General features: G+C 37.1%; 1 protein-coding gene across 2 annotated transcripts in view; it reads left to right on the plus strand.

The window, feature by feature from the left end:
• TMEM131 (transmembrane protein 131) overlaps positions 1 to 26,457 on the plus strand; it is a 237,384-nt gene that overhangs the window by 113,315 nt on the left and 97,612 nt on the right. For both annotated transcript variants that reach the window (XM_057496958.1, XM_036879946.2), the window contains exon 4: positions 8,472 to 8,540. In XM_057496958.1, the coding sequence (XP_057352941.1) occupies positions 8,472 to 8,540 (69 nt within the window). The remainder of the gene's footprint in view (positions 1 to 8,471; positions 8,541 to 26,457) is intronic.

A 26,457-nucleotide genomic window follows, 5' to 3' on the forward strand; every position in this document is an offset into this window, starting at 1 on the left:
CCTCAGGTTTTGCTGACCATTGGCAGGAGGTCTTAGTCCTTCACCATGTGGAACCCTCTGTAGAGCTGAGTGTTCCCATGTCACAGCAGCTGGCAACCCTAGAGAAGGTGAACCAAGAGAAAGAACAAGGAAGAAGCCACAGTGTTTTTTGTAATTGAGTCTTAGAAGTCACATACCATCACTTCCGCCATATTCTATTCATTCATAAGAAGTCACCCCTAAGGAGAGGGGAACTAAGCTCCATCTTTTAAAGAGAGGAGTATCAAAGAATTTGTAAACATATCTTAAAACTACTCAGTGGTGGATGGGCAAGATAGTCAAGACTCCTGCCCTATTGGAATATGTGTTCTAATGGGGAAAACAGACAATAAGCCACAAAATGAATAAACAAAATATCAGCTAGAGAGTAGTCTGGGATAGACAGGGCTCCATTGCTTCTTTAGATCGGATGTTAAGGAAGGCCTCTCTGAAAGTTGTTTAAGGCCTCTGATGAAAGTCTTAGGGAAGAACATTTCAGACTGGAACAGCTAGTGCAAAGGTCTTCTGTTGGATGCAATGCTACTATTATTATATTACTGTTATTACAAGAGCTGGAAATGTTTGTGTATATTGCCAGGTAAGAAGGATGTGTGTGTGTGTGTGTGTGTGTGTGTGTGTGTGTGTGTGTGTGTGTGCGCACAAGAAGAACCAGAGTTTTCGAATCTTTCAGTTTCCTGGTAGTTCTCTTCTTCAGTTTTTTGGAAGGGTTTGAGAAAGATTGGTATTGTTTAATGTTTGGTTAATCACCAGTGAAACCACTGGGTCCTAGGATTTTCTTTGTTGGGATATTTTGATTACAGATGCAATCATCTTGTTAGTGATCTGATCAGATTTTCTATTTCTTCATGATTTAGTCATCACAAATTGTGTGTTTCTAAGAAACTATCCATTTCTTCCAGGTTGTGCAGTTTTTTGGCGTATAGTTGTTCATAGTGGTCTCTTATGATTCTTTGTACATTTGTGGTATCAGTCATAATCTTTTTGACTTTTATCATTTTATTTATTGGGATCCTCTTTTTTTGTTGTTAGTGTAACTAAGTTTGTCAATTTATCTTTTCTAAGAACCACCTGTTACTTTGTAAATATTTTCTATGGTTTTCTTGTTCTATTTCATTTATTTCTGCTCTAATCTTTAGTCTTTCCTTCCTTCTCTAAGTTTGGGCTTATTCTGTTATTTTCCTAATTCTTTGAGATATAGTTGGTTTGTGATCTTTCTTTATTCTTGATGTATATGTTTATAGCTGTAAACACTCCTCTTAGAACTGCTTTTGCTGCAGCCCATATGTTTTGGTACGTTTCCATTTTCCTTCCTCTTTTAAGATACTTTTTAGTTTCCCTTTTGATTTCTTCTTTGAACCATTGGCTGTTCAGGAGTGCCTTGCTTAATTTCCATGCATTTGTGACTTTTCCAGTTTTCCTACTGTTACTAATTTCTAGTTTCATACTATTGTGGTCAGAAAAGTAATGATTTTTTTCTTAAACTTGCTAAGACTTGTTTTGTGGCCTAACATGATCTATCCTAGAAAATGTTCAGTATGTGCTTGAAAGTATATGTATTATGCTGCTGATGGATGGAATGTTCTATATATGTCAGTTAGGTCCACTTGGTCTATAGTGTTGTTCAGTTCCACTCTTTCTTTATTGATTGTATGATTTATCCATTGTTGATAGTGGGATATTAAAGTTTCCAACTGTTATTATAATTTCTCCTTTCAGTTTTGTTAGTATTTGCTTTATAAAGTATATGTGCTGCTGTTCAGTTCATAAATGTTTATGATTTTTATACTTTCTTATTAGAATGACTCCTTTTAATTATATAATAACCTTCTTTGTCTCTTTGGCCCATGTTTAGCCCATGTCTGTTTTGTCTGATATAAAGATAGCTATCTCTGATTTCTTTTGTTACCACTTGGTTGAAATATCTTTTTCTAACCTTTCACTCTCAGTCTGTGTGTGTCTTTAAAGTTAAAGTTAGCCTCTTGTAGACAGCATATCATTGGATCTTGTTTTTTTAAACTGTTCAGTCATTCTAAGTCTTTTGATTGGAGAATTTAATCCATTTATATTTAAAGTAATTATTGGTCACTAAGGTCTTGCTATTGCTGTTTTACTAATTTTTTTCTTCTGTAAAACCTTTGTCCCTTGCTTCTTGCTGTCTTCTTTTGTGATTTGATAACCCTTTGTGGCAGTATGCTTTGACTCCTTTATCATAGTCTTTGTGTAATTACTGCAGGTTTTTCCTTTATGGTTACCGCGAGGCTTACATAAAATATATTCTTAACATCTTATTTTAAGAATGATAACAACCTGAGTCTGTAGCATACACAAACTGCACTTTTACTTGCGTGCCCCTCACATTTTAGTTTATTAATGTTAAATTTTACACGTATTTTATATTGTATATGTATAATTTTAGATTTAGTTATTTTTAATATATTTGTTTTTTAACTTTTAAACTAGAGTTGTAGCTGAATTACATGCCACCATCACAATATTAGACAATCTTACTTTGACTATATATTTATCATTACCAGTGAGTTTTACACATGCATATTTTTATGATAATTAGTATCCTTTTATTTCCACTTGAAAAGCACTCTAGCATTTCTTGTAAGAAGTCTAGTGGTGATGAACTCTCTTATTAGGGGAAGTCTTCATAACTCTTTCATTTCAGAATTAACAGCTTTGCTATGTATAATATTATTGGTTAACAGTTATTTTCTTTCAGTATTTTGAATATTTCTTCCTATACTCTCTTGGTCTGCAAAGTTTCTGTTGAGAAATCTTCCCGTAGTCTTATGGGCGTTGTCTTACATATGATGTGACACTTTTCTCTTGCTGCTGCAAAATTTCTCTTTGTCTTTAACTTTTGACTAATTATAATGTGTCTATGTAGCCCTTTTCAAGTTCTACCTATTGGGTCCTCTGGGCCTCTTTAATCTGGTTGTCCACTTCTCTCCCCACATTTGGAAAATCGTCATTCATTATTGCTTTAAATATACTTTGTGTCCTTTCTCTTCACTCTCTGATTGGCATAGTGCTGTATTGTTTGTCTTGAAGGTATGCCATAAACTTGTCATGCTTTCTTCACTCCTCATTGTTTTTTCTTTTTGTTCCTGTTACTGAATAATTTCAGATGACCTATTTTTCAATTCATTGATTCCACTGCTTGGTTGGGCCTATTACTAAAATTCTCTGTTGAATTCTTCAGTCATTATTTTCATCATCTCTAGTATTTCTGTTCAGTTTTCTGTTTTGTTTTGTTTGATAGTTTATATTTCTTTGTTGAACTTTGTTTTGTTCATGCATTGTTTTCCTAATTTCATGTAATTGTCTGGATGTCCTTAAAGTTAACTTCTATAAGAGGATTATTCTGAATTCTTTTTCAGATGGCTCATAGATCTCCATTCTTTAGGGTCAGCTATTAGAGCTTTATTTATTTTGTTTGGTGGTGTCATGTTTGCCTGATTGATTTTAATCTTTGATTCCTTGTGTTAGTATCTCCCCATTTGGGTAAATAGTCTCCTCTTTGAGACTTTACCAATTCACCTTGGCAGAAATGATCCTTCACCAGTCAGCTCAGCTTGGGGTTCTTGAGAGATCAACTGACAGCATCCTTGGGCAGGTGGGACTTGTTATCAGGATCTCTATTTGGCCAAGGACAGTTTCTGATCTCTGAGGCCAGAGGATTTGCAACTGACTGGGAATGTTTGGATCGAACTGCTGACTTGTCTCCCTGTCCATGCGTAACTATGGGCTGGACTCCACAGTGCCCAGATTCTTTGCTCATGTTTTCTAATTGGGCAGGTCTGGGTGCTGTACTAAGCAGTTGGGAAGGGCTGTGAATTTGCTTCCCTGCCCAGGCAGAGCCATATAACAGGCTCCACAAGCATTGTAGCAAAGCTGTCCCTCAAGCTCCTAGCCAGAAAAGGCAGTCAGCTCAGCTCTGCAGATAAGCTGTGCCATTGGCTGGGTTCTCTGCTTGCGTGCCATTATAAGCAGAGCTGTAAGTTGGACTAGACAACTTCATGTTCTGGTTAGGCTTTCCTGTTGGATGAGGCAGGAGGCTATCTTTAACCTTCAACAGGTCTTTTAGTTCACTTCCTAGCCTAGGTGGGGCCATAGAACAGTTTCCATGGCTGGCACAGTTTTCAATACCACCAAATCATCTATTATTGTCCACCAGTTCCCTGGCCAGACAAGGCCACTGATTCAGCTCTGCACATGGGCATAGCCTCTGGCTGGAATCCCTACTTACCTTTCTAACATGGTCCTTTTCAATCTCAGTGGTCCATGGCAGTTCTTCAACTTCATCACATGTTCCAGAATTTTCACAATAGTATCTTGTATATGGATAGTTGCTAGTTGGTCTTCTTGTGAGGGGGCTGAAGTTGGGAGCAATATATGTCAACACCTTTATGACATCACTCCCCAAAACAATAATGAAAGGAAGGACAGGGAGAAAATATTCACAATACATATATAGCTGACAAAGGTCACATGTCTAGAACACATAAAAACTCTTACAGTTCAGTAAGACAAACATGCCAGTTAAAAAACTTTGAATAGACACTGTACAAAAGAATGTATCCAAAGGGATAGTAAATAAATGAAAAGATGTTCAGCATCATTGGTCCTTAGGGGAATGCAAATTTAAAAGATACAAATATATATAGATATGTGTATATAGATATATAGGAAAAAACATACAGGAGTAATCTATATAATTTCTCTTAAGTCACTTTTTTTAGGTGTCTGTGATAAAAATCATATTTGGAACCATTTAAAAATATGTTGATGACTTTGAAAGTTTTATTTTCTAAGGTACTTTTTTCCCCCTCTTATTTCTGTGTACAGCACTTATTGTGGATCAAGATGCAAAAGAGAGTAGTCCCCAAATGTGAGAATATATGTAAAAATGCCAGTTCCTGGGTTCCATACTAGATGTGAGGAATCAAATTCTGGAGGTGGAGCCCTGGAATCTGCATTTCTACAATCATTCTAGATGATTAAGATGTAGGTACACAACAAACCTTCAAGAAATACTGGGCCGAAGATGACCTTTTGTTTAGGTAGTAATTGCCCCTAGAAAAACATTTTAAATTTCCTACACAAACTCCTAAAACTCCAAGAAGGCCTCATAAGCTTCATTTGGGAGCTACCTGCGTAACTTTAACCTTACCTGGCAGTTCACCAAGCAATATAGACAGTGTCCCATGAGATTTCTTGCCCTCCAGTTGTTTTCTTGCTTGAAGTTAGAAAATAGTCTTTATTCATCTCCTTATTCCCAGATAGTTAGTATTTTAGTGAAAATTAAAATATTGTGTTGAAGCTTTCAAAACATATGATCACTGATCTGCAGAAAGCATAAAATCATGTAGTATACTATTACAGTATCTCAGATTTGGTTTCTCTGAAATTGGCAGAGGCTACCATTTTTCACATTGCTTCTTCTCCAGCTTATTTTTCAACATAGATTTGCAAACCTTTGCTTTCTGTTTATTAATAAAGCACTAAATAATGTCACACCTTTTCTAAATAAACATAGTAGCAACCATCTCAAAAAGCTGCAGATACAAGACAGCTATGTAATTAGATGTTTGGTTCTGTCATAAGACAACTTGTGTACCTATTCAAATATTAAACTGTTACTTAAATATAGATCTGTTGTTTTTGAAAATACACATTTATTTACGAGGGAGTCACCTTTTGTGTATTGTTCCCTCTGTCTCATATGCTGTGAGCCTTCTGTAAATACCACAGTTAACAGTTGCTGGGCACCACTTCTATAGAGCCTTTCATGGGAGGTCTTCACCCACACAAGGCATAAAAAAAGAATAACAGGTCTAAGGATTTAACAGGAAGAAATAAAATTATTGTTGCTTGCAGATGATTTGTCTACAGAGATAATCAAGATAGTGATCATTTTGGCAACACATAAAGTAATGGGAAAATCTAAGAGAATCTAGACAAAATTAGAATTAACTCACCAGAGTGACTGGGTATAAGATGAGGATACAAAAATCAATAACTTCTTTATATAAAGCAATAATCATATATATCCAGCTGCCTACCTGACGTCTCCATCTAGATATGATACCTCAAATTTTAATGTCTAAAGCAATAAATACTCTTGGACATCTATGCATTTACCCTTTCCCACCTCCAGCCCACTTCTCCATGTTCTGACTATATCCAGTTTCTCAGGCTAAAATTTAAGGATTAAGTCATCCTTGATTCCTCTCTTCTTCCTCTCACACTCCAAAGTCAGTCGATTAGCATGACCAGATGTCTCTCGCTTCCAAATATGTTCAGAAACAAGTCACTTCTTCCCACCCCTTAAAATCCTCCTAGACGTGGCAGCCATTCCTCTTGTCAGACTAATTACTGCAGGCCTTCCTTGCTTCCACTTTCAGGTTCCTGTAGCCTCTTCTTCTTCACACAGCATTCAGAATTAACCTCTTCAGATGTGTGAGATCATGTTACTTTTGCTTAAAACACTGCAGAGGCTTTTGATTAAACTTAGAATTAAATTCAGACTCCTCCAAGGAGACTTGGCCTTTGTACCGCTTTGATCTCAGCCCTTACCTCCTCTCCGTTCTTCCCTTCCCTCTGGTTCAGCCCCCTTGCTCCTCAACATGACAAGTATATCCCTTTCTTCCCCCAAATTGCCGCCTTTCAGATCTCATCTACAGCGTCCCTCCTTCTGTGTTGGATTTGTTTTTATATGTCACACATCATTACCTGGTATGTTCCGTTTTTTTCTCCCCTCCTGGGATGTTAGTGCCAGGATGAGAGCAGGCTCTTTGCTGTATTTCTGTAGCCTCAGCCACTCGACAACCCCTGATACTTGGTATATTTGTGTTGAATGAATGGAGTATGTGCTTTTTTTCACCTTGCCTGCCCATTTTAGACATTTCCATTTACAGCTTAAGGAACAGACCAGTTCTGTGAAAGGAAAAAAAACTGTCTCAATCTCTTCTGCTCTCCAGCATCTAACAGTGTTCATGTCTATATGAATTAATGACTTACACACATTTACTTTATGAATTCTACTTTTTTTCTTCCTTGATTGGACTAAGATTTTATATGTTTAGATCTCACACCATTAAAACTGACAGGCTGATAAGTATCTTTTTATTTTAAAGGTGCCAGAGAGTGTTCCTAGTATATATCATGCCTAAGAAGAACAGAAATCAAGAGAGTAGATTCTGTACATCCTGCTCCATGTGGCAGCCCTCTTGTGAGGAATGGTACCATTTTTGTCCCAGGGGCTTCAGTTTTGTGCTTTAGTAAAAGTTTGGTGTTTTCCTTCTTAGTCTGTTATCTTTCTGTTTCACATATGTAGAAGGATTATCAAGCAGCCTAAAGGAATATTCTTAATTGGTTGGCTAAAAACACCATAAGACTTGATTTCTTTTAACTGTTTCTGGTGGTGATGGAATAAAGCAACTGGATAAAGGGAACATCTTGACTGATGTTAACTCTTAGAGCAGATTTATTCCACTACTTAACTATTTAACCTTTATAGAATTGAATTAAAGTTAAATTTCCTACATATTCTGAATGTCTATTTCCTATATTTCCCGAGAATGAAATTACTGTGTCTCTTGAAGCTTGTGTTCTTGTGAGTTCTGGTGGTGATGGAAATAAAGTCTCATGAAATGGGTTTTGCTATAAGCTAATTTCTTAAACTACAACAGAAAGATACATACCTACTTTTGGAAACTTTAGTAGCTGACTTTCTGACTTTCTCAGTATATAAGCAGATGACTTTAGTTACGGACTCCTCCCACCCACCAAGGTCACTTACACATTGCATCATTGTTAGGTTTTAGTGATATCTAGGAGGTTTGCTATTCAGAAATCTGTTTTAGTGAGTTCTAGTATCAAGTGAGGTAGTTAGAAATGATGCTCAAATATTTAGGCCAAAATGTCGTAGATCATTGTGTTCTAGACTCTCAGAAAGGTATTTCAGTTCTTGCCAATTTCTCTTCCAAAATTTGTTGTTGTTTAGTTCCTTTGCCACTCTACAGTTACAGTGTGATCGTGGTTTTTATCTCTATATTATCTGCCAAGTATGTGTAATTGAATTAACTATTATTCATTGTACATGTAGCAAAAAATGAACATATTAAGGTATATTGTTATCAATTACATCAACCAAATTTCAACATTCAGTCTACATGAGCATTTTCTGTTTCCATACCTTTGAGTAGGAAAAAACTCCTATTTTTTTTTCATTTTTTGAAACACACATTTAATAATTTCCTTGAATAAGAAAAGCAGTTCACATTCCTAACAGAACGTTAGACTCCACCATCTTTTCTTGAAGATGCTTTCTTGTGACAAACCTCAAGTGCCTGACTTCTGTTTGGAGAAGTACGTATTTCAAAAATTTGCTTCTTATGCTGTTCTCTTTTTACTTACAGTATTTCTCTGTATCGGGGTAATTGCAGACCTATACGATTTGAGCCACCAATGCTGGATTTCCATGAACAGTAAGTAAAAAGTTTTCAGACCAAGTTTCCCATTAAAATATTATGTCCATTTTATGCATGCGTTCATCTTGCCTTTTTGGTTGTGTTGTCCATATGAGAAAGTTACATTTTCAAGTCATCAGGGAAACAAATGACGTTGAACGTAGTTTGAAAATGAGAAGCAAATGTCTATTATGAGTCTAACATACAATATTAACTTTTGGACTTTCAAAAATACCCACATAATGGAGTCGCTGGTCCAGAGGATCAGATCTTCAGAAACAGCATAAAACTTACAGGTTGCCTTTTCTGATTAGCACTTCATTTCCATTTTTTATTATTTAAAATTTTCCCTGAGGTTAGAAGGATTCATGGTATTTATTTGATGCATATGCCTTTAAAGTACAAACTTTATGCATTACTGTGTAAGTAGTAATATCACCATCCCTAAAGGGTAAACAAAAGCTAATTCTGCAGAAAGACTGCAGAATTGCTTTCACAAACCATACTCTGGCTTACCTTCTACCTCGGCATCCTAGGTTTTGCACATCTCAGATATTCTAAGGGGAAAACAAGTCTTTACCTGCATTTGGTTCCAACTCAGTTAGCAACTGGATAAAGGGAACATCTTGATTGATGTTAACTCTTAGAGCAGTGCCACTCTGGTAAGTTAGAAGAAGAAGAGAATTGAAAAAGGAAGCTCTGTGTAGATCTGTTCTGACTTAATAAATGACAATTATAATTTTCTTTAATGTTGTCAAAGTTGTAGTTAATCACTTTTTGCTATAGTAAACACATTAAGTTTCAATGATTTATTTACAATCATATACCTAGAATAATCAAATATATCAGTTGTACTTGTACATAACCGTGATAGAGTAGTTAGCATAAGGAGAAATAGCTCATAGCAATTCTGTCTTTTCAGGAGATTACATTCTTTCAGAGATCATGCATTTTAGGTGTGGGAGTACAGAGAGACATTTGCATGCTTCTTTGTGCACTTCTAGATGGAATCAGTATTTGGGAATAGTCAATGTATAAGTAAATTGACTTGTATTAATTAGGTGTTAGATTTAATGACCATAATGTCTAGATAGGAAATACATCACTATTATTTCTATCCTGTAAAATAGGTTTAGGTACAATGTTGAGATTGAAAGGAACATAGAGTTCTTAATCCAAATCACAAAAATATATCACTCATTGTCTCCTTCTGTCAAATACAAAATGAAACATGTCATATTTTTGGATCTTTATCAAGAGACTTCATTATATTTAAAATAACAGCGAGTTTTCTCTCTCCAGTAAAATTGTCTTTGAGTGTGTTCTCATTCTAGAGTGGGTCAGAAGAGAGACTGATGAACTCTGTTCTAAGACTGTGGTATGAATGGTATTTATGATGACATATGAGGGTGGGGACAAGTGAGATCAGTATGTAGTAACAAAAGTTTTAGTCTAAAACTGTCTGTATTCTTATTTTGAAAAGCTTAGCAGTAACCATTCTAGAGAGGTTGTTTCAAAAGTTGTATCTAACCTTTTCACATTATTATTTGTTTTTTGAGGGGGATTTTCAAATTTCATGTATCCCTTGAGGTAAAGAAATTTTCAGGAATTCAGAATATCTGAATTGAAATTGCGAATTCCTGTTCCAATCTGTCTCTTAACCTTTAAACAATTCCCCAGCTCTGAAATAGGAGAAATGGAGATAAGGTCAAGCAAGATTCTGGACTGGTGATTTTAACCTTCTATGGATCTCTTTAAGAATAGATGAAAGCCATGGAACATCTTCCTTACTCTCTCCAAATGCACGTGCATGTGCGTGCGCGCACGTGCGCGCACACACACACACACACACACACACAGTTGTGCATATAAACAAATTTTGCAAATAGGTTCAAGGGTTTTCTAGACATCCCCTCAAAGTCCATATCTGGATCCTTAAGAGCCACTGAAGAATTCCTGTTCTAGGCCACAGGCTATTAAATCACTACAAAACTTAGAGGGTTTTTGCTTCTAATACATATATAGTACATGTCCACTATAGTAAACTTAGAAGATACTTAATCAAGAGAAAGGAGACAGTAAAAAATTACTAACAATCCAGTCACTCAGAAACATTAACATGGAGTTTTTAATCTTTCAGGTCCTTTTCCTATGCACTTATATGTATTTACTGAGTTACAAAAACATAACCATATTTTCTACACATAAACTATTTTATAACCTGCCTTCTAAACATAATATATTATACATTTTTTATTCCAGTTAATTTTGTTATCTTATTTTATGGTATCAAAGAACATCAAATTGTATGGATATATCAAATTAATTTATTGTGTTTGTAATTCTTTTAAACTTTTTGTTCTTGTAATCAGTGTTGAAACTAATGATTTACACACACTGTGACTATTTCCTCAGGAGAGAGTCCTAAAAATGAAATTGTGAGATGAAAGGATATTCAGAAAACAAAGAATTTTAGTTAATATTTAGGCTAGGAAACAATTTGTTGTCATGAATAGGAGAACTGATAGTAATAAATGAATTAATCTATGACTAGAGAGGAAATAAATGAGATTTAAGTAAGAGACGGGTGCTGATCTTAGAGAAACTGGAATCTCAAGAGTTGAGAGGGGCTGGAAGATTTGTTGAATGTATGAATGGACAGATGAGCTCCCATACAAACAAGGGTCTGGTAATGCAATTTATTTGAAGCATAGCACGCACAGGAAAGGAATATAGTAGTTATACTGGACTATCACTGAAGGACCAAATTTTTTTTGTTGTTATCATTAATCTACAGTTACATGAGGAACATTATATTTACTAAGCTCCCCACCACAAACCCTGTTACAGTCACTGTCCATTAGCATAGTAAGATGGTGTAGAGTTACTACTTGTCTTCTCTGTGTTGGACAGTCCTCACTGTGCCTCCCGCCACATTATACATGCTAATCATAATGCTCCCTTTTTTCCTCCCCCCACTTATCCCTCCCTTCCCACCCTTCCTACTCAGTCCCTTTCCCTTTGGTAACTGTTAGTCCATTCTTGGGTTCTGTGATTCTGCTGCTATTTTGTTCCTTCAGTTTTTTCTTTGCTCTTATACTCCACATATGAGTGAAATCATTTGGTACTTGTCTTTCTCCGCCTGGCTTATTTCACTGAGCATAATACCCTCTAGCTCCATCCATGTTATTGCAAATGGTAGGATTTGTTTTCTTTTTAAGGCTGAATAATAATATTCCATTGCGTATATGTACCACATCTTCTTTACCCATTCATCTACTAATGGACACTTAGGTTGCTTCCATTTCTTGGCTATTGTAAATAGTGCTGCGATAAACATAGGGGTGCATCTGTCTTTTTCAAACTGGGCTGCTGTGTTCTTAGGGTAAATTCCTAGAAGTGGAATTCCTGGGTCAAATGGTATTTCTATTTTGAGCTTTTTGAGGAACCTCCATACTGCTTTCCACAATGGTTGAACTAATTTACATTCCCACCAGCAGTGTAGGAGGATTCCCCTTTCTCCACAACCTCGCCAACTTTTGTTGTTGTTTGTCTTTTGGATGGTGGCAATCCTTACTGGTGTGAAGTGATATCTCATTGTGGTTTTAATTTGCATTTCTCTGATGACTAGCAATGTGGAGCATCTTTTCATGTATCTGTTCGCCATCTGAATTTCTTCTTTGGAGAAGTGTCTGTTCAGCTCCTCTGCCCATTTTTTAAGTGGATTATTTGCTTTTTGTTTGTTTAGGTGTGTGAGCTCTTTGTATATTTTGAATATCAACCCTTTATCAGATCTGTCATTTATGAATATATTCTCCCATACTGTAGGATGCCTTTTTGTTCTATTGATGGTGTCCTTTGCTGTACCGAAGCTTTTCAGCTTGATATAGTCCCACTTGTTCATTTTTACTTTTGTTTCCGTTGCCCGGGGAGATATGTTCATGAAGAAGTCACTCATGTTTATGTCCAAGAGATTTTTGCCTATGTTTTTTCTAAGAGTTTTATGGTTTCATGACTTACATTCAGGTCTTTGATCCATTTCTAAGTTACTTTTGTGTGTGGGGTTAGACAATGATCCAGTTTCATTGTCTTACATGTAGCTGTCCAGTTTTGCCAGCATCAGCTGTTGAAGAGGCTGTCATTTCCCCTTTGTATGTCCACGGCTCCTTTATTATATATTAATTGACCATATATGTTTGGGTTAATATCTGGACTCTCTATTCTGTTTCACTGATCTGTGGGTCTGTTCTTGTGCCACTACCAAACTGTCTTCATTACTGTGGCTTTGTAGTAGAGCTTGAAGTTGGGGAGCGAGATCCCCCCTACTTTATTCTTCCTCCTCAGGATTGCTTTGGCTATTTGGGGTCTTAGGTGGTTCTATATGAATTTTTGAACTATTTGTTCCAGTTCGTTGAAGAATGCTTTTGGTAATTTGATAAGGATTGCATTGAATCTGTAGATTGCTTTGGGCAGGATAGCCATTTTGATAATATTATTTCTTCTTAGCCAAGAGCTTGGGATGAGTTTCCATTTGTTAGTGTCCTCTTTAATTTCTCTTAAGAGTGTCTTGTAGTTTTCAGGGTATAGGTCTTTCACTTCTTTGGTTAGGTTTATTCCTAGGTATTTTATTCTTTTTGATGCAATTGTGAATGGAATTGTTTTCCTGATTTCTCTTTCTATTGGTTCATTGTTAGTGTATAGGAAAGCTGCTTTAATTTTGTATCCTGCAACTTTGCTGTATTCTGATATCAGTTCTAGTAGTTTCGGAGTGCAGTCTTTAGGGTTTTTATGTACAATATCATGTTATCTGCAAATAGTTACAGTTTGACTTCTTTACCAATCTGGATTCCTTGTATTTCTTTGTTTTGTCTAATTGCCTTGGGTAGGACCTCCAGTACTATGTTAAATAACAGTGGGGAGAGTGGGCATCCCTGTCGTGTTCCTGATCTTAGAGGAAAAACTTTCTGCTTCTTGCTGTTCAGTATTATGTTGGCTGTGGGTTTATCATATATGGCCTTTATTATGTTGACGTACTTGCCCTGTATACCCATTTTGTTTAGTTTTTATCATGAATGGATGTTGAATTTTGTTGAATACTTTTTCAGTGTCTATGGAGATGGTCACGTGATTTTTGTCCTTCTTTTTGTTGATGTGGTGGATGATGTCGATGAATTTTCGAATGCTGTACCATTCTTGCATCCCTGAGATGAATCCCACTTGGTCATGGTATATGATCCTCTTGATGTATTTTTGAATTCGGTGTGCTACTATTTTGTTGAGCATTTTTGCATCTATGTTCATCAGGGACATTGGTTTGTAATTTTCTTTTTTAGGTGGGGTCTTTGCCTGGTTTTGGTATTAGGGTGATGCTGTCTTCATAGAATGAGTTTGGAAGTATTCCCTCCTCTTCTGTTTTTTGGAAAACTTTAAGGAGAATGGGTATTATGTCTTCCCTGTATGTCTGATAAAATTCCGCTGTAAATCCATCTGGCCCGGCGGTTTTGTTCTTGGGTAGTTTTTTTATTACCACTTCAATTTTGTTGCTGGTAATTGGTCTGTTTAGATTTTCTGTTTCTTCCTTGGTCAGTCTTGGAAGGTTGTATTTTTCTAGGAAGTTGTCCATTTCTTCTAGGTTTTCCAGCTTGTTAGCATATAGGTTTTCATAGTAGTCTCTAATAATTCTTTGTATTTCTGTGGGGTCCATCGTGATTTTTCCTTTCTCGTTTCTGATTCTGTTGATGTGTGTTGATTCTCTTTTTCTCTTCATAAGTCTGGCTAGAGGCTTATCTATTATGTTTATTTTCTCAAAGAACCAGCTCTTGGTTTCATTGATTTTTTTCTATTTCTTTATTCTTCTCAATTTTATTTATTTCTTCTCTGATCTTTATTATGCCCCTCCTTCTGCTGACTTTGGGTCTCATTTGTTCTTCTTTTTCCAATTTCGATAATTGTGACTTTAGACTGTTCATTTGAGATTGTTCTTCCTTCTTTAAATATCCCTGGATTGCTATATACTTTCATCTTAAAACTGCATCCCACGGAAGTTGGAGCTTTGTGTTGCTGTTGTCATTTGTTTCCATGTATTGCTTGATCTCTATTTTAATTTGGTCGTTGAGCCATTGATTATTTAGGAGCATGTTGTTAAGCCTTCATGTGTTTGTGAGCCTTTTTGCTTTCTTTGTACAATTTATTTCTAGTTCTATACCTTTGTGGTCTGAGAATTTGGTTGGTAGAATTTCAATCTTCTTGGATTTACTGAGACTCTTTTTTGTGGCCTAGCATGTGGTCTATTCTGGAGAATGTTCCATGTCCACTTGAGAAGAATGTGTATCCTGTTGCTTTTGGGTGTAGAGTTCTGGAGATGTCTATTAGGTCTGTCTGTTCTACTGTGTTGTTCAGTGCCTCTGTGTTCTTACTTATTTTCTGTCTGGTGGATCTGTCCTTTGGAGTGAGTGGTGTGTTGAAGTCTCCTAAAATGAATGCATTGCATTCTATTTCCTCCTTTACTTCTGTTAGTACTTGTTTCACATATATTGGTGCTCCTGTATTGGGTGCATATATATTTATAATGGTTATATCCTCTTGTTGGACTGAACCCTTTATCATTATATAATGACCTTCTTTATCCCTTGTTACTTTCTTTGTTTTGAAGTCTATTTTGTCTGATAGTAGTACTGCAGCACCTGTTTTTTTCTCCCTGTTGTTTGCATGAAATATCTTTTTACATCCCTTCACTTTTAGTCTGTGCCTGTCTTTGGGTTTGAGGTGGGTCTCTTGTAAGCAGCATATAGATGTGTCTTGCTTTTTTATCCATTCTATTACCCTGTGTCTTTTGATTGGTACATTCAGTCCATTTACATTTAGGGTGATTATTGAAATATATGTACTTATTGCCATTGCAGGCTTTAGATTCGTGGTTACCAAAGGTTCAAGGTTAGCTTCTTTACTATCTTACCATCTAACTTAGGTCACTGATTGAGCTATAATAAACACAGTCTGATGATTCTTTATTTCTCTCACTTCATATTCCTCCTCCTCCATTCTTTATATGTTAGGTGTTTTATTTTATGCTCTTTTGTGTTTCCTTTGACTGCTTTTGTGGGTAGTTGATTTTATTTTTTGCCTTTAGTTAGTATTTGGTTGGTCTCCTCTCTTTGCTGTGATTGTATTTTCTCTGGTGACATCTATTTAGTCTTAGGAGTGCTTCTATCTAGAGCAGTCCCTCTAAAATAACCTGTAGAGGTGGTTTGTGGGAGGCAAATTCCCTCAAGTTTTGCTTGTCTGGGAATTGTTTAATCCCTCCTTCAAATTTAAATGATAATTGTGCTGGATATAGTATTCTTGGTTCAAGGCCCTTCTGTTTCATTGCATTAAATATATCATGCCATTCTCTTCTGGCCTGTAAGGTTTCTGTTGAGAAGTCTGCTGATAGCCTGATATGTTTTCCTTTGTAGGTGACCGTTTTTCTCTTTCTGGCTGCCTTTAATACTCTGTCCTTGTCCTTGATCTTTGCCATTTTTATTATTATGTGTCTTGGTGGTGTCTTCCTTGGGTTCCTTCTGTTGGGAGTTCTTTGTGCTTCTGTGGTCTGAGCAACTATTTCCTCCCCCAGTTTGGGGGAGTTTTCAGCAATTATTTCTTCACATACGCTTTCTATCCCTTTTTCTCTCTCTTCTTCTGGTACCCCTATAATGCAGATTTTGTTCTGTTTTGATTGGTCACACAGTTCTCTTAATATTCTTTCATTCGTGGAGATCCTTTTATCTCTATCTGCATCAGCTCTCTGCGTTCCTGTTCTCTGATTTCTATTCCATTATCAGCCTCTTGCACCTCGTCTATTCTGCTTTTACGTCCTTCCAGAGATTGTTTTATTTCTATTCTCCCCCCAACCTTTATCTGTTAGCTCTTGCATTTTTCTCTGCAGCTCCATTAGCATTTTTGTGACCTTTATTTTAAATTCTTTTTTGGGAAGATTGGTTAAATCTATCTCCCCAGGTTCCCTCTCAGGGGATGTCTGGGTTATTCTTGTCTGTATCAAATTCTTCTGCCTTTTCATGGCGATAGAGGTAGTCGTAGACAGTTGGCACGTGTGTCAGCTGGGAGAACAAAGTCCCTTCCTGCTTGCCTGTCGCCTTCCCTTCCTGTGAGAACTGCGACTCCTAGCAGCTTGTGCTGGGCAGCTATGCGCTGATGTGGCCTCTGAATCTGGCCCGGGTGGCTGCAGAAGAGGCTCTGTGCGGTTGCTGTGGGTGCAGCCGGTCTCAGGCTGCTGCTTCGCTATGGCAGGGCTGCGCCAGAGGGGGAATGGGCTGGGAGGCTGTTTATCGCTGTGAGGGGCTTCAGAGCTGCGCTGCCACCCAGGTGATTCGGGTGCCCGGGGTTCCCCAGGATTCCCAACTGCTGGGCTGAGTGTGCTGGGATGCTTCTGTCTAGCTGTGAGGCTCCTGTCCCTTTAAGACTTTCAAAAAACACTTTCTTTTCTTTTGTCCCAGAGGCGCCGGCTGTGGGAACCTGCTCCCAGGTTTTACTGTTCCGTTTCCCTAGTATCCAGCACAGCACGCACTGTGTGTCTGCGCTCCTTGTGTGAATGACTAGGGCTGGGTATTTAGCAGTCCTGGGCTTGCACTCCCTCCCTGCTCCGACTCCTCTCCTCCTGCTGGGGAGCTGGGGTGGGGGTGGCACTTGGGTCCTGCCGGGCCACGGCTTGTATCTTACTACCCTTCGTGAGGTGCTTGGTTCTCGTAGGTGTAGATGTAGCCTGGCTGTTGTACTGTATCTTCTGGTCTCTCTTTTAGGAATAGTTGTATTTGTTGTATTTTCAAAAATATACATGGTTTTGGGAGGATTTCCGCTGCCCTACTCACGCCGCCATCTTGGCTCCTCACCATCCCTCAAGTACCAAAGTTATATGCTGCTCCAAAATAGGGGAAACAAAAGAAAAAGTAAAATGTTTTACCATTACTTTACACTTTTCTGTGTCCAGCGTAAACTGGGAGCAGATGTGAACACATGTGTATTAGGGTTCAATCAGAAAGGTAGAACCAGTTGGAGATTTTACATTTGTGTGTATATGTATATATGTTTTCATGAAGAATTGGCTTATACAGTTGTGGGAGCTGGTTAAGTAAGCCCAAAAGTGTACAGGGGCAGGTGGTGACGAAGGGAGGCATGTGAGTAGGCTCAAAGCCCAAGGGCACCAGTTGAAGCTTGCTGTGCACAGGCAGGCAGGCAGGGAGATCCCCGGAAACAGAACATTGCAGATCCAGCTGTCATTTGGAGTCCCTTAGCTCAGGCAAGAGCTAAGCTCTCTTTGAAAGGGCTTCCAACTGATTAAGGCAGGCCTACCTAGAATAATCTCCCTTTTAATTAAAGTCAGCTGTTTAGGGACTTCAATTATGTCTGTTTGAATTGTTTTGATGTCTGCTCCCCTAGTAGACCAAGCTCTCAGTAAGTACACACTTATTTTTGTATCTCTGGCACATACTTCATACTCAATAATTGCATTCAATACATTATTTTTAAGTTCTACAAGATTGCCTGATGATTTCTTCTGCTTTAGTTAAATTAGATTGATTTTCAAGTGTGTATGCTGGACTACATTGAAAATTTGCTTTACCTTTTCTTCTTGATCCAACAGTGTACTGATTTAATGTCCATACTGGAAATGTTTCATTTAACTTATACATACAGGATTAATTTGAGGACTTGAGAAGAAGTCTTTAACAGAACACTTTTTAATATTTTTTCCAGAAAATTTAAGTAGAGTTGTCATTGCTTACTTACCACCTTGACTAATTCACTAAAGTTTTGGCTCATGTTTTCTATGAACTGTTTCTACTCCTTGTGGTCATTTTTGCTAAACCAGAAGTCACTGTTAATTTTAAAACACCTTTGGAGTTTATGGAAGAACTCTTACGTTGGATGGAATTTACAACTACAAATAACATCTAATTGCCATCCTGGGCCTCCAAGAGAGGTGCAGGCCCCTCAGCAAGGACACAGCTTTTGTTCCCCTACTGCCCTCTGCAACTTCTTTCACAGAAAATTAATCTAATTACCTTTCTTCAAAAATAGGCTTTCTTTGTTTTCATCCATTTTATTTAAATTTATTCCTTGATTCTATCTCTTTTCTCCTCTACCCCCCACCCCCAGCAATTGGCTGGAGCAGTCTGGGCATGACCAGCTCACCCCCACCCTCTACCCCGACCCCAGTTAATAAAGCCAATGTTAAATATTTCTCTGTTTCCATAACAACTCCCTTTTTCAAACATTTATTGTAGGCTGTAAAAGATGCTTTGAGTAGAAACTTGGTTTACCGAGTTCTTTGGTTTATATAATTATTAAGTGTAGAAAATCTTGATTTCAAATATAAAGCTTAAAATGGAGACCTAATGGCTTTTAAAAAAATGGAAATTGAAGGACCTTTGGTAAAAATGGAGGTCTTTATTGTCAAGTTAAATTCAGTTCATCAGAGGTGTTTATCCTTACTCACTTTTTGGTATCCCAATAAAATCAAATAAACTCTGTTTTCTAAAATGATGTTTAGTGCCTTTCAGCTTTTCAATTTCTTAATTGTTCCACCAACACCCTGGCTCAGCCCTCAATCTAAAATGCATTTGAAAGATGCTTGGATGTTGTGGTAATTGAGTGGAACGAAGTATACTGCGTGTTGATTTGGCCCAGTTTCCAGCCAAAAGTTGTGTTCAAGAGAGTGCTGTGTCACTGCATTCATAAAGTTTGTCTAAAGGCAGTTGCTCAGCTGTTGCCTGGCATTGCATTGTCATCTTTCTGTGGCATAGAAGACTTGCCACTGAGCACAAAATTGCAGGTTAGTTTCCAAGCTAATCTCTAATTCACAACTGCTTCTTCCTAATTTTTTTGGAGCCTCAGATTCTTCTAAAATATGGACAGTTCATCAGCAGCTCTGCTCTAACAGGACAGAGAACAGCATATATTTGATGCAGTTTGGTTTATCTAAATAGTTCACACTGTCCCCTTTGGCCCTACTTCTGTCTTTGGAGCAGCTGATAATGGAAACAGACAGACCAGCACTGACAGGCATTTGTAAATCTTTGTTTTATTTTTAAACCTTACCTGTCTAGCCAAGCAGTAACACATACTGCTTTTTACAGCAGAATTCTAAGGTGGTCCCCCAAATTCCTGGTCTCTAAAGTACATACACACACCTCTGAATTATATTCAGTCAAACTCTAATCTGTATGTTGTGGTAAAGGATTTTTTAAATGTAATTAAGGTCCCAAATCAGTTGACCTTTAAGATAGGGAGATTATCTGGGGCCCTGACCTGATCACATGAGCCCTCTAAATCTGGCTGTAGCAGTCAGAGAGACAAATGTCAAAGATTTAAGATGTGACAGGTATTTGGTGTAATGCGAGTTTCTTTGTGCTGGTCTTAGAAAGGAAGGGGGCCTGTACAGCAAGAGCCTGAGAGCAACCTAAATTTTGCCAACAACCTGAATGAGCTTGGATTAGAAGAGGACTTTGAGCTTCAGTGAGTGAGCCCCTGAGCAGATAAACCAGTCATGCTGTGCCTAGACTCTGACTTACAGAATTGTAAGATAATAAATGTGTGTCGCTTTAAGCCTCTTAAGTTTATGGTAAGTTGTTATGTAGCAGAAAATGAATGCATTGCTTATTTATATACAGGTAAGCATATATTAGTACTTCACCAGTTTTCCATGGTTTAGCACGACTTCTCCAGTCTCCCACTTTATCATGAATTCTGCTCATATCACCAAGGGAACTGATGTGAGGAAGGGGCAGAGGTAGCTGTTCATACGAGTCCATATGGGGGTCTGCTCAAGGAATGAATGCTCCCTCTGCTTCCAATGGTGGTAGAGTGTGCACAGCTAGAATAGCCTGCTGACACCCATTCTGAGATATCCTCTGTTTTTGTCATGCCAAACTTCTTGGAACAACGTAAGCAGATGACCCTTCTCCTCTGAGCATGGGTTCATTTCTCTGGGGTGTGGTCCAGATCCCTTGATCCCGGAAGAAGGGGCAAGGCCAGCCTCCACAGCATTGCAGATCAAGCATTCTGACCCACTCCCTGCTTCTGGGCTCCTAGAAACATCAAACTTACTTCCTTACCCCCGTGGTCCTCCCTTGACAGCAGGCCATCTTCAGTTTTCTAGAAGGATCCCCCAAATTTCCAGTCCATTTATCTTAATCGTAACTGAGGTTGATTGCGCTGAGGTGTCCACGGGAGGAAAAGCATGAAGAATGAGTTCATAGTGAGGTAAATGGCTGGTTGCCAGTTAGCCTTTGGGACATTTGAATTGTAAAAGAGCATATTTGTTGAAGAAAGCACATTATTGGTGAATTTTCAGGGTACAATGAGGACATTTTTATTTTTGTGTACTATTATTTGACTTACATGTCTCTCTCTGAGGAAAAAGAATTTTATCTATATTGTCTTCATACAGCTTCTCCCTGCAGCATCATGCCCATAGTTTGAGACCCTGCAGGATCTTTACCTACTTCCCTGTTTCATAGTCCTGTCACCCCACCTGGGATTGATGGACCTGGTTGAGGAATCTCCTGAGGGCACTCAGCTTCCTGCTTCCTAACCCAAAATGTGTTGTTACAACCATACCTGTGGATACCTCACTCTCCCTTCCCCAGGACCCAAGCCCTGGTTCCACCTTTGGGTTTTTTCCTCATGGCTGAACTGTTAAGCCACAGAAGATTTTGTACCTTGTGATGGCTGATGGCTGGGCTGTAAGTCATGGATGATTTGGGGCTAGGTGTTTGCTTCCCTGCCCATAAGGCAGAGAAACTCTTTGGTGAGGTCCTGCCTCTCAAGGGCAGTCTATGGGCACAGCCTTCCTGGTGACTGCTGATGCAGCGGTCATCTGCTGTCTGCTGAGAAACTTCCAGGAGTTCATCTTCTCCACATCCTTCCCACTTTTGACAAGAGGTGGTAGCATATGCCATGATGAGCTCTCAGAAAGGGAATATATGACTTGGTCTAGGCCTTAGAAAACATTTAACTTCAGCAATAACAAAACTTCACATCAGCGTTATAAAGAAATTCTCAAGTGGTATGTAAAATAAATAGTACAAACTATTATCAAAACCTTTAAAGTGTGCTAAATGTTTACAGAAGACAGTGGACCTTATGTGGACCTAATGCATATGAACCTGATGCTTTTTGGTAGTATGGAGGAAGATACTATTATTTTATTCTAGAAAAGACAAAAGTGTTTAAAGTGATCCAAGATTAGAACTGTTGGTGAAGCTGCAGAAGAAATGAGTGAGGTGCTGGTGAAGTAGATGTTGATGATACAGAATATGAAAATCAAGTGATTTAATGTGACTATATTAAAGTCTGATTGAAAACATGAAATTCTAACCAACCTTTGACTTTGAGGGTTTTACCTCCCCCTCTCCCTCCCCCTCCTCCCCAAAAAGGCTGTGAGTTTTAAAAGTTCTAATGAGGAAGTTAGACACACCTATAAGGAAACAGACTAAAATTTCTACTTGGGTGATAAAATGAGCTTCATTTATTTACGTAATGTTTAATTGTACTACTTTCACCTGAGTTCTCTGATATTCTATTTTAGGGAGCATTTATTAAAGTACTTTTCAAATTGAATTATTGAGGAGTCATATCACAATATATAGGGCTCACTCTCTGACTAAATAGGATTCAGCATTGATGGCTATATAAGACAACAGTAAAAATGATGTAGCATTGTGATAACACTAGCTCAAATGTAGGTCCTTAGCAAGTAACTATTGATTCATTGACCTCTGAACAATCACACAGCAAAGCCATCTTGACTGATGTGGTCACTCTAAAGAAAAAAAAAGGCTCTGAATGCTTTACTCCACTTTCTTAGGATGATGCTTAACAGTTGTAGAGTAGTGTTAGTTTCCAGAGTATCTTTATTAGTCTGCTATAACATCGGTTTTATCTTCTTTCTTTTTTTTATGAAACTATATACAGAAAAATATATGGCACATATGTAGTTTTATATCTGCCACCCAACTAGATATGTATTTTTATGTATTTTTAATTTATGTAAATATATTTCAATATACAAATAATATTGTGATACAGCTTAATGTTTCTTTTCAAGGTTTATTAAGATATAAGTGACATAAAACATTGTATAAGTTTAAGTTACACAAAATGTGTTGGTTTGATATGCTACATATTACAAAATGATTATCACCATAGGGTTAGCTAATACCTCCATCACATCACATAATTACCATTTCTTTTTTGTGGTGTGAACATTTAAGGTCTCACCAACTTTGAAGTATATGATACAGTATCATTAACTATAATCACTATTCTGTACGTTAGATACCAGAACTCAGTTCATCTTTTAACTAGAAGTTTGTACTCTTTGACCCACCTTTAACCTTTCTACGCACAACTCCCCAAGCCCTGGTAACTACCGTTTTAGTCTCCATTTCTGTGAATTCAGCTTCTTTTTAGATTCCACATATAAGTGATATCATATAGTATTTGTCTTTCACTGTCTGATCTATTTCATTTAGCATAATGCCCTCGAAGACCATCCATGTTGTCACAAACAGCAGGATGTCCTTTCTCATGGCTGAATAATACTCCATTGTATATATACATACCACATCTTCTTTCATCTGTTGATGGCTTTTGTGAATAATGCAGCAATGAACATGGGAGTACCTATATCTCTTTGAGATCCTTCCATTTCCTTTGCATATGGAAAGAAGTAGGATTGCTGGATCATACGGTACTATTTTTTTATTTCATGAGAAGGCTTCATATTGTTATATGAAGTGGCTCTGAAGTTTATTCTGTTTTTAAAGATCCATTTTTGTTAGGTGTCCATTTGTTCTCTTGCTTCTAACCACATCAGAGTATCCACTATTTTACCATAACTCTCTCTTTGGTGGCTACACATATTGCCTCTAATACCCTACCACTAGCAACAGTCCTGCAATGAAATCCTCTTACAAGTTTGCTTATGGACTATCATGGGAATTTCTTTGGAATATAAGCCCTGGAGTGGAATGCATAGATCAGAGTGTGAGTACACTTCATGCTCTTGTGAATATGCCACTGTATATACCTGAGAGCAGGGCATGAGCATTCCTGTATTTCCACATACCCTATAATCTCACTAACACTTAACTTTAGCCAATTTTCTAATTTTGCTAGTTAAATAGGGATAATGTGATACCTCATTCTTAATTTTGTATTTCTCTTACTGCTAGTAAATTTGAGTATACATCTCTTTATGCACTTAATGGCCTTTTAAGTTTACTCTTCTATAAATTGCCTATTCATATCTTTTCTCTTTTGAGGTTCATACTAATTTGTTAGCAATTCCTTTTAAGTGTAGAAATAACCTTAAAGTCTAGAAAGATAGTTAGTAATTGCAAATATCTTTTTCCAGCTTGCCACCTGTTAACTTTTCCCCTCCTATACTTCATTGAACAGAAATTCTTAATATTTTTCCTAACTTTTGAAGAATTTTAAAGTATAGAAAAGTTGGAAAAACAATTCTCTTGTAAACACTTAAATAACTTTTATCTAAAAGAGATAATCTTTACATTTGTTTTTTTCTTGTTTCCTACGCAGACACACACACAAACACACACACCACTTTTTTTTCTGAAAGTAAATGTAACATCATGATACCTCATCCTTAAGTTCTTCAGTAAGTAAATCTTAAGGGACAGCCCCTACATAACCACAATTCCATTATCACACCCAAAGAATTTAATGTTGATAAAATAACATCTAATATAGTTTATATTAAAATTTTCCTAGTTGCCAAAAACATGTCCATTATAATCTACCCTCCACCCCACCCCCCAACCAAGATCAAATCAAAGATTACACATTACATTTGGTTGGAAGGTGTCTTTAATCTAGAAGAGTTGCCTACCTTTTTCCTTTTTGTCACTGGTAGTCCAGGTCAGTTGACTTGTAGAACACTCCACAAACTGGATTTGATTATTACCTCCTGATTAGATTCAGGCTAAGCATTTTTGTCAGGAATATTAGATAGATAATGTATATTTCCAAGTACATCACATCAGGGGATCTGTAGGGTCCTTATTTCTAATTATTGCCAGTGCTACTTTGAGAACTCCCTAATGTACTATCTGGCAGATTTTGTAAATGGCAAAGATACCTTTTCCTTTCTAATTAATAAATAATGTGCGGGGTTAATATCCTGTTCTCCAACAACCTTTTATCTAACCAGTTTTTACCTACTCATCATCCACTGACTCTGGCCTAAATAATTTATTATATTGATAGTTGCAAAGATTCCTTTTTTTTTTCCTTCAAATTCTATCTTTGTTTTTTCATTTAGGAAATAAGATTCTTCTATAAAGAGGTACCCTCTTGTTTTTCTTTGATCATCACTATAAACCAAGGGTCAGCAAATTATGGCCCTTGTCACCTGTTTTTGTAAATAAAGTTTTACTGGAACATAACCATCCCCATTCATTCACATTTTGTCAATGTCTGCTTTTGCTCACAGTGGCAGTGTTGAGTAGTTGCACAACTGCATGGTCTGTAAAACCTAAAATATTTGCTTTCTGGTCCTTTACAGAAAATGTGGACACTTGTTATAGACTCATGGGTTCTCTTTTTTATTTAGTGTTACTTTCACTATTTTTTGTTCCAAATTTTCCTAGTAGAAGCCTCTTTAAGCTGAATACTGCCTTTTTTTTTTTATGTGCCCCTTAATCCTTGAACAGTTTTTTGCTTTCTGATACAACAAAACATTCTAGACTTTCTTCTGTTTTCCTTGGCCCAGACCTGGAATTAGCCAAAACTATGAGAAGTCCTGGTTTCTTTTAATGGAGAATGACATGCAGAAACCCGGATCTGGGCACTAAGTGTGCTCATTGCTCCCAGGTGTCATTGCTTGTCATCTCTGGAGTCACTGCTACTAGGTTTGCATGAACAGATCTATGGAAGTATACTTATATGCTTACATATAAGTCATGGTTCATACTGGTAATTCCCATCTCAGTTTTTCTAATTCAAATCCAACCTCACAGAGTTCTTCATCATCTTTCTCCATTTTATATCTGCATTTCCCTTTTCCCCCAAATATTTGGTAGCATTTCCCAGTGAAGTCCTCCTGGGCTAGAATTCTTCCTCTGGGAAGGTTTTAAATTATGGATTTAATTTTTTTAATATGATTTTTTTGTAGTGCTTATATATTTTTTTCTTAATCAGTTTTAGTAAACTTTTTTTCTAGGATTTTAGCAATTTCAGGATAATTTTCAAATTTACTAACCTAAAGTTAATATCAGTTTATGACTGTTTAAATGTTTGCAGCATCTGTAGTGATGTCTCCTTTATCACTGCTGATGTTGATGTTTCATGCCATCTCTTTTTTATCAGTATTGCCAGGTAGTTATCAATTTACTAGAGCCCCTACCCCCAAAAATGAAAACTTTGTCTTTGTAGAAAATCTCTATTTTACGTTTTACCCCACTGGTATCTACTCTTATTTCCATTTTTTTTCCCCTTACACTTTCTTTGGGTTTAGTTTGTTGTTCTTTTCTCTAATGACGTAGATGCTTACCTCATTAATTTACCGGCTTTCTTTTCAAATATCTACATTTAAATTTACAAATTTTCCTTAAGTACAGCTTGAATTATATTCTACTAGCTTTTAATGAGTTAGTTTTTCATTTTCATTCAGTTCTAAGTAATTCTTAATTTTTATTCAGGTTTTTGTCTTTGCTCATGGATTATTTATACATGTGTTGATTTATTTACAAATTTATAGGGAATCTAGTTATCTGTTACTGATTTCTAGCTTAATTGGTCTAGGAATAGAAAATTCTGCATATATCAGTTATAAATAAATAATAGATAGAACAAATAGTTCTAGATGGTAGACTTTAACCATAATAATTACATTAAATATAATAGTCCAAATACA

Source organism: Manis pentadactyla, chromosome 2 (assembly GCF_030020395.1).
Source record: "Manis pentadactyla isolate mManPen7 chromosome 2, mManPen7.hap1, whole genome shotgun sequence".
Lineage (NCBI taxonomy): Eukaryota > Metazoa > Chordata > Mammalia > Pholidota > Manidae > Manis > Manis pentadactyla.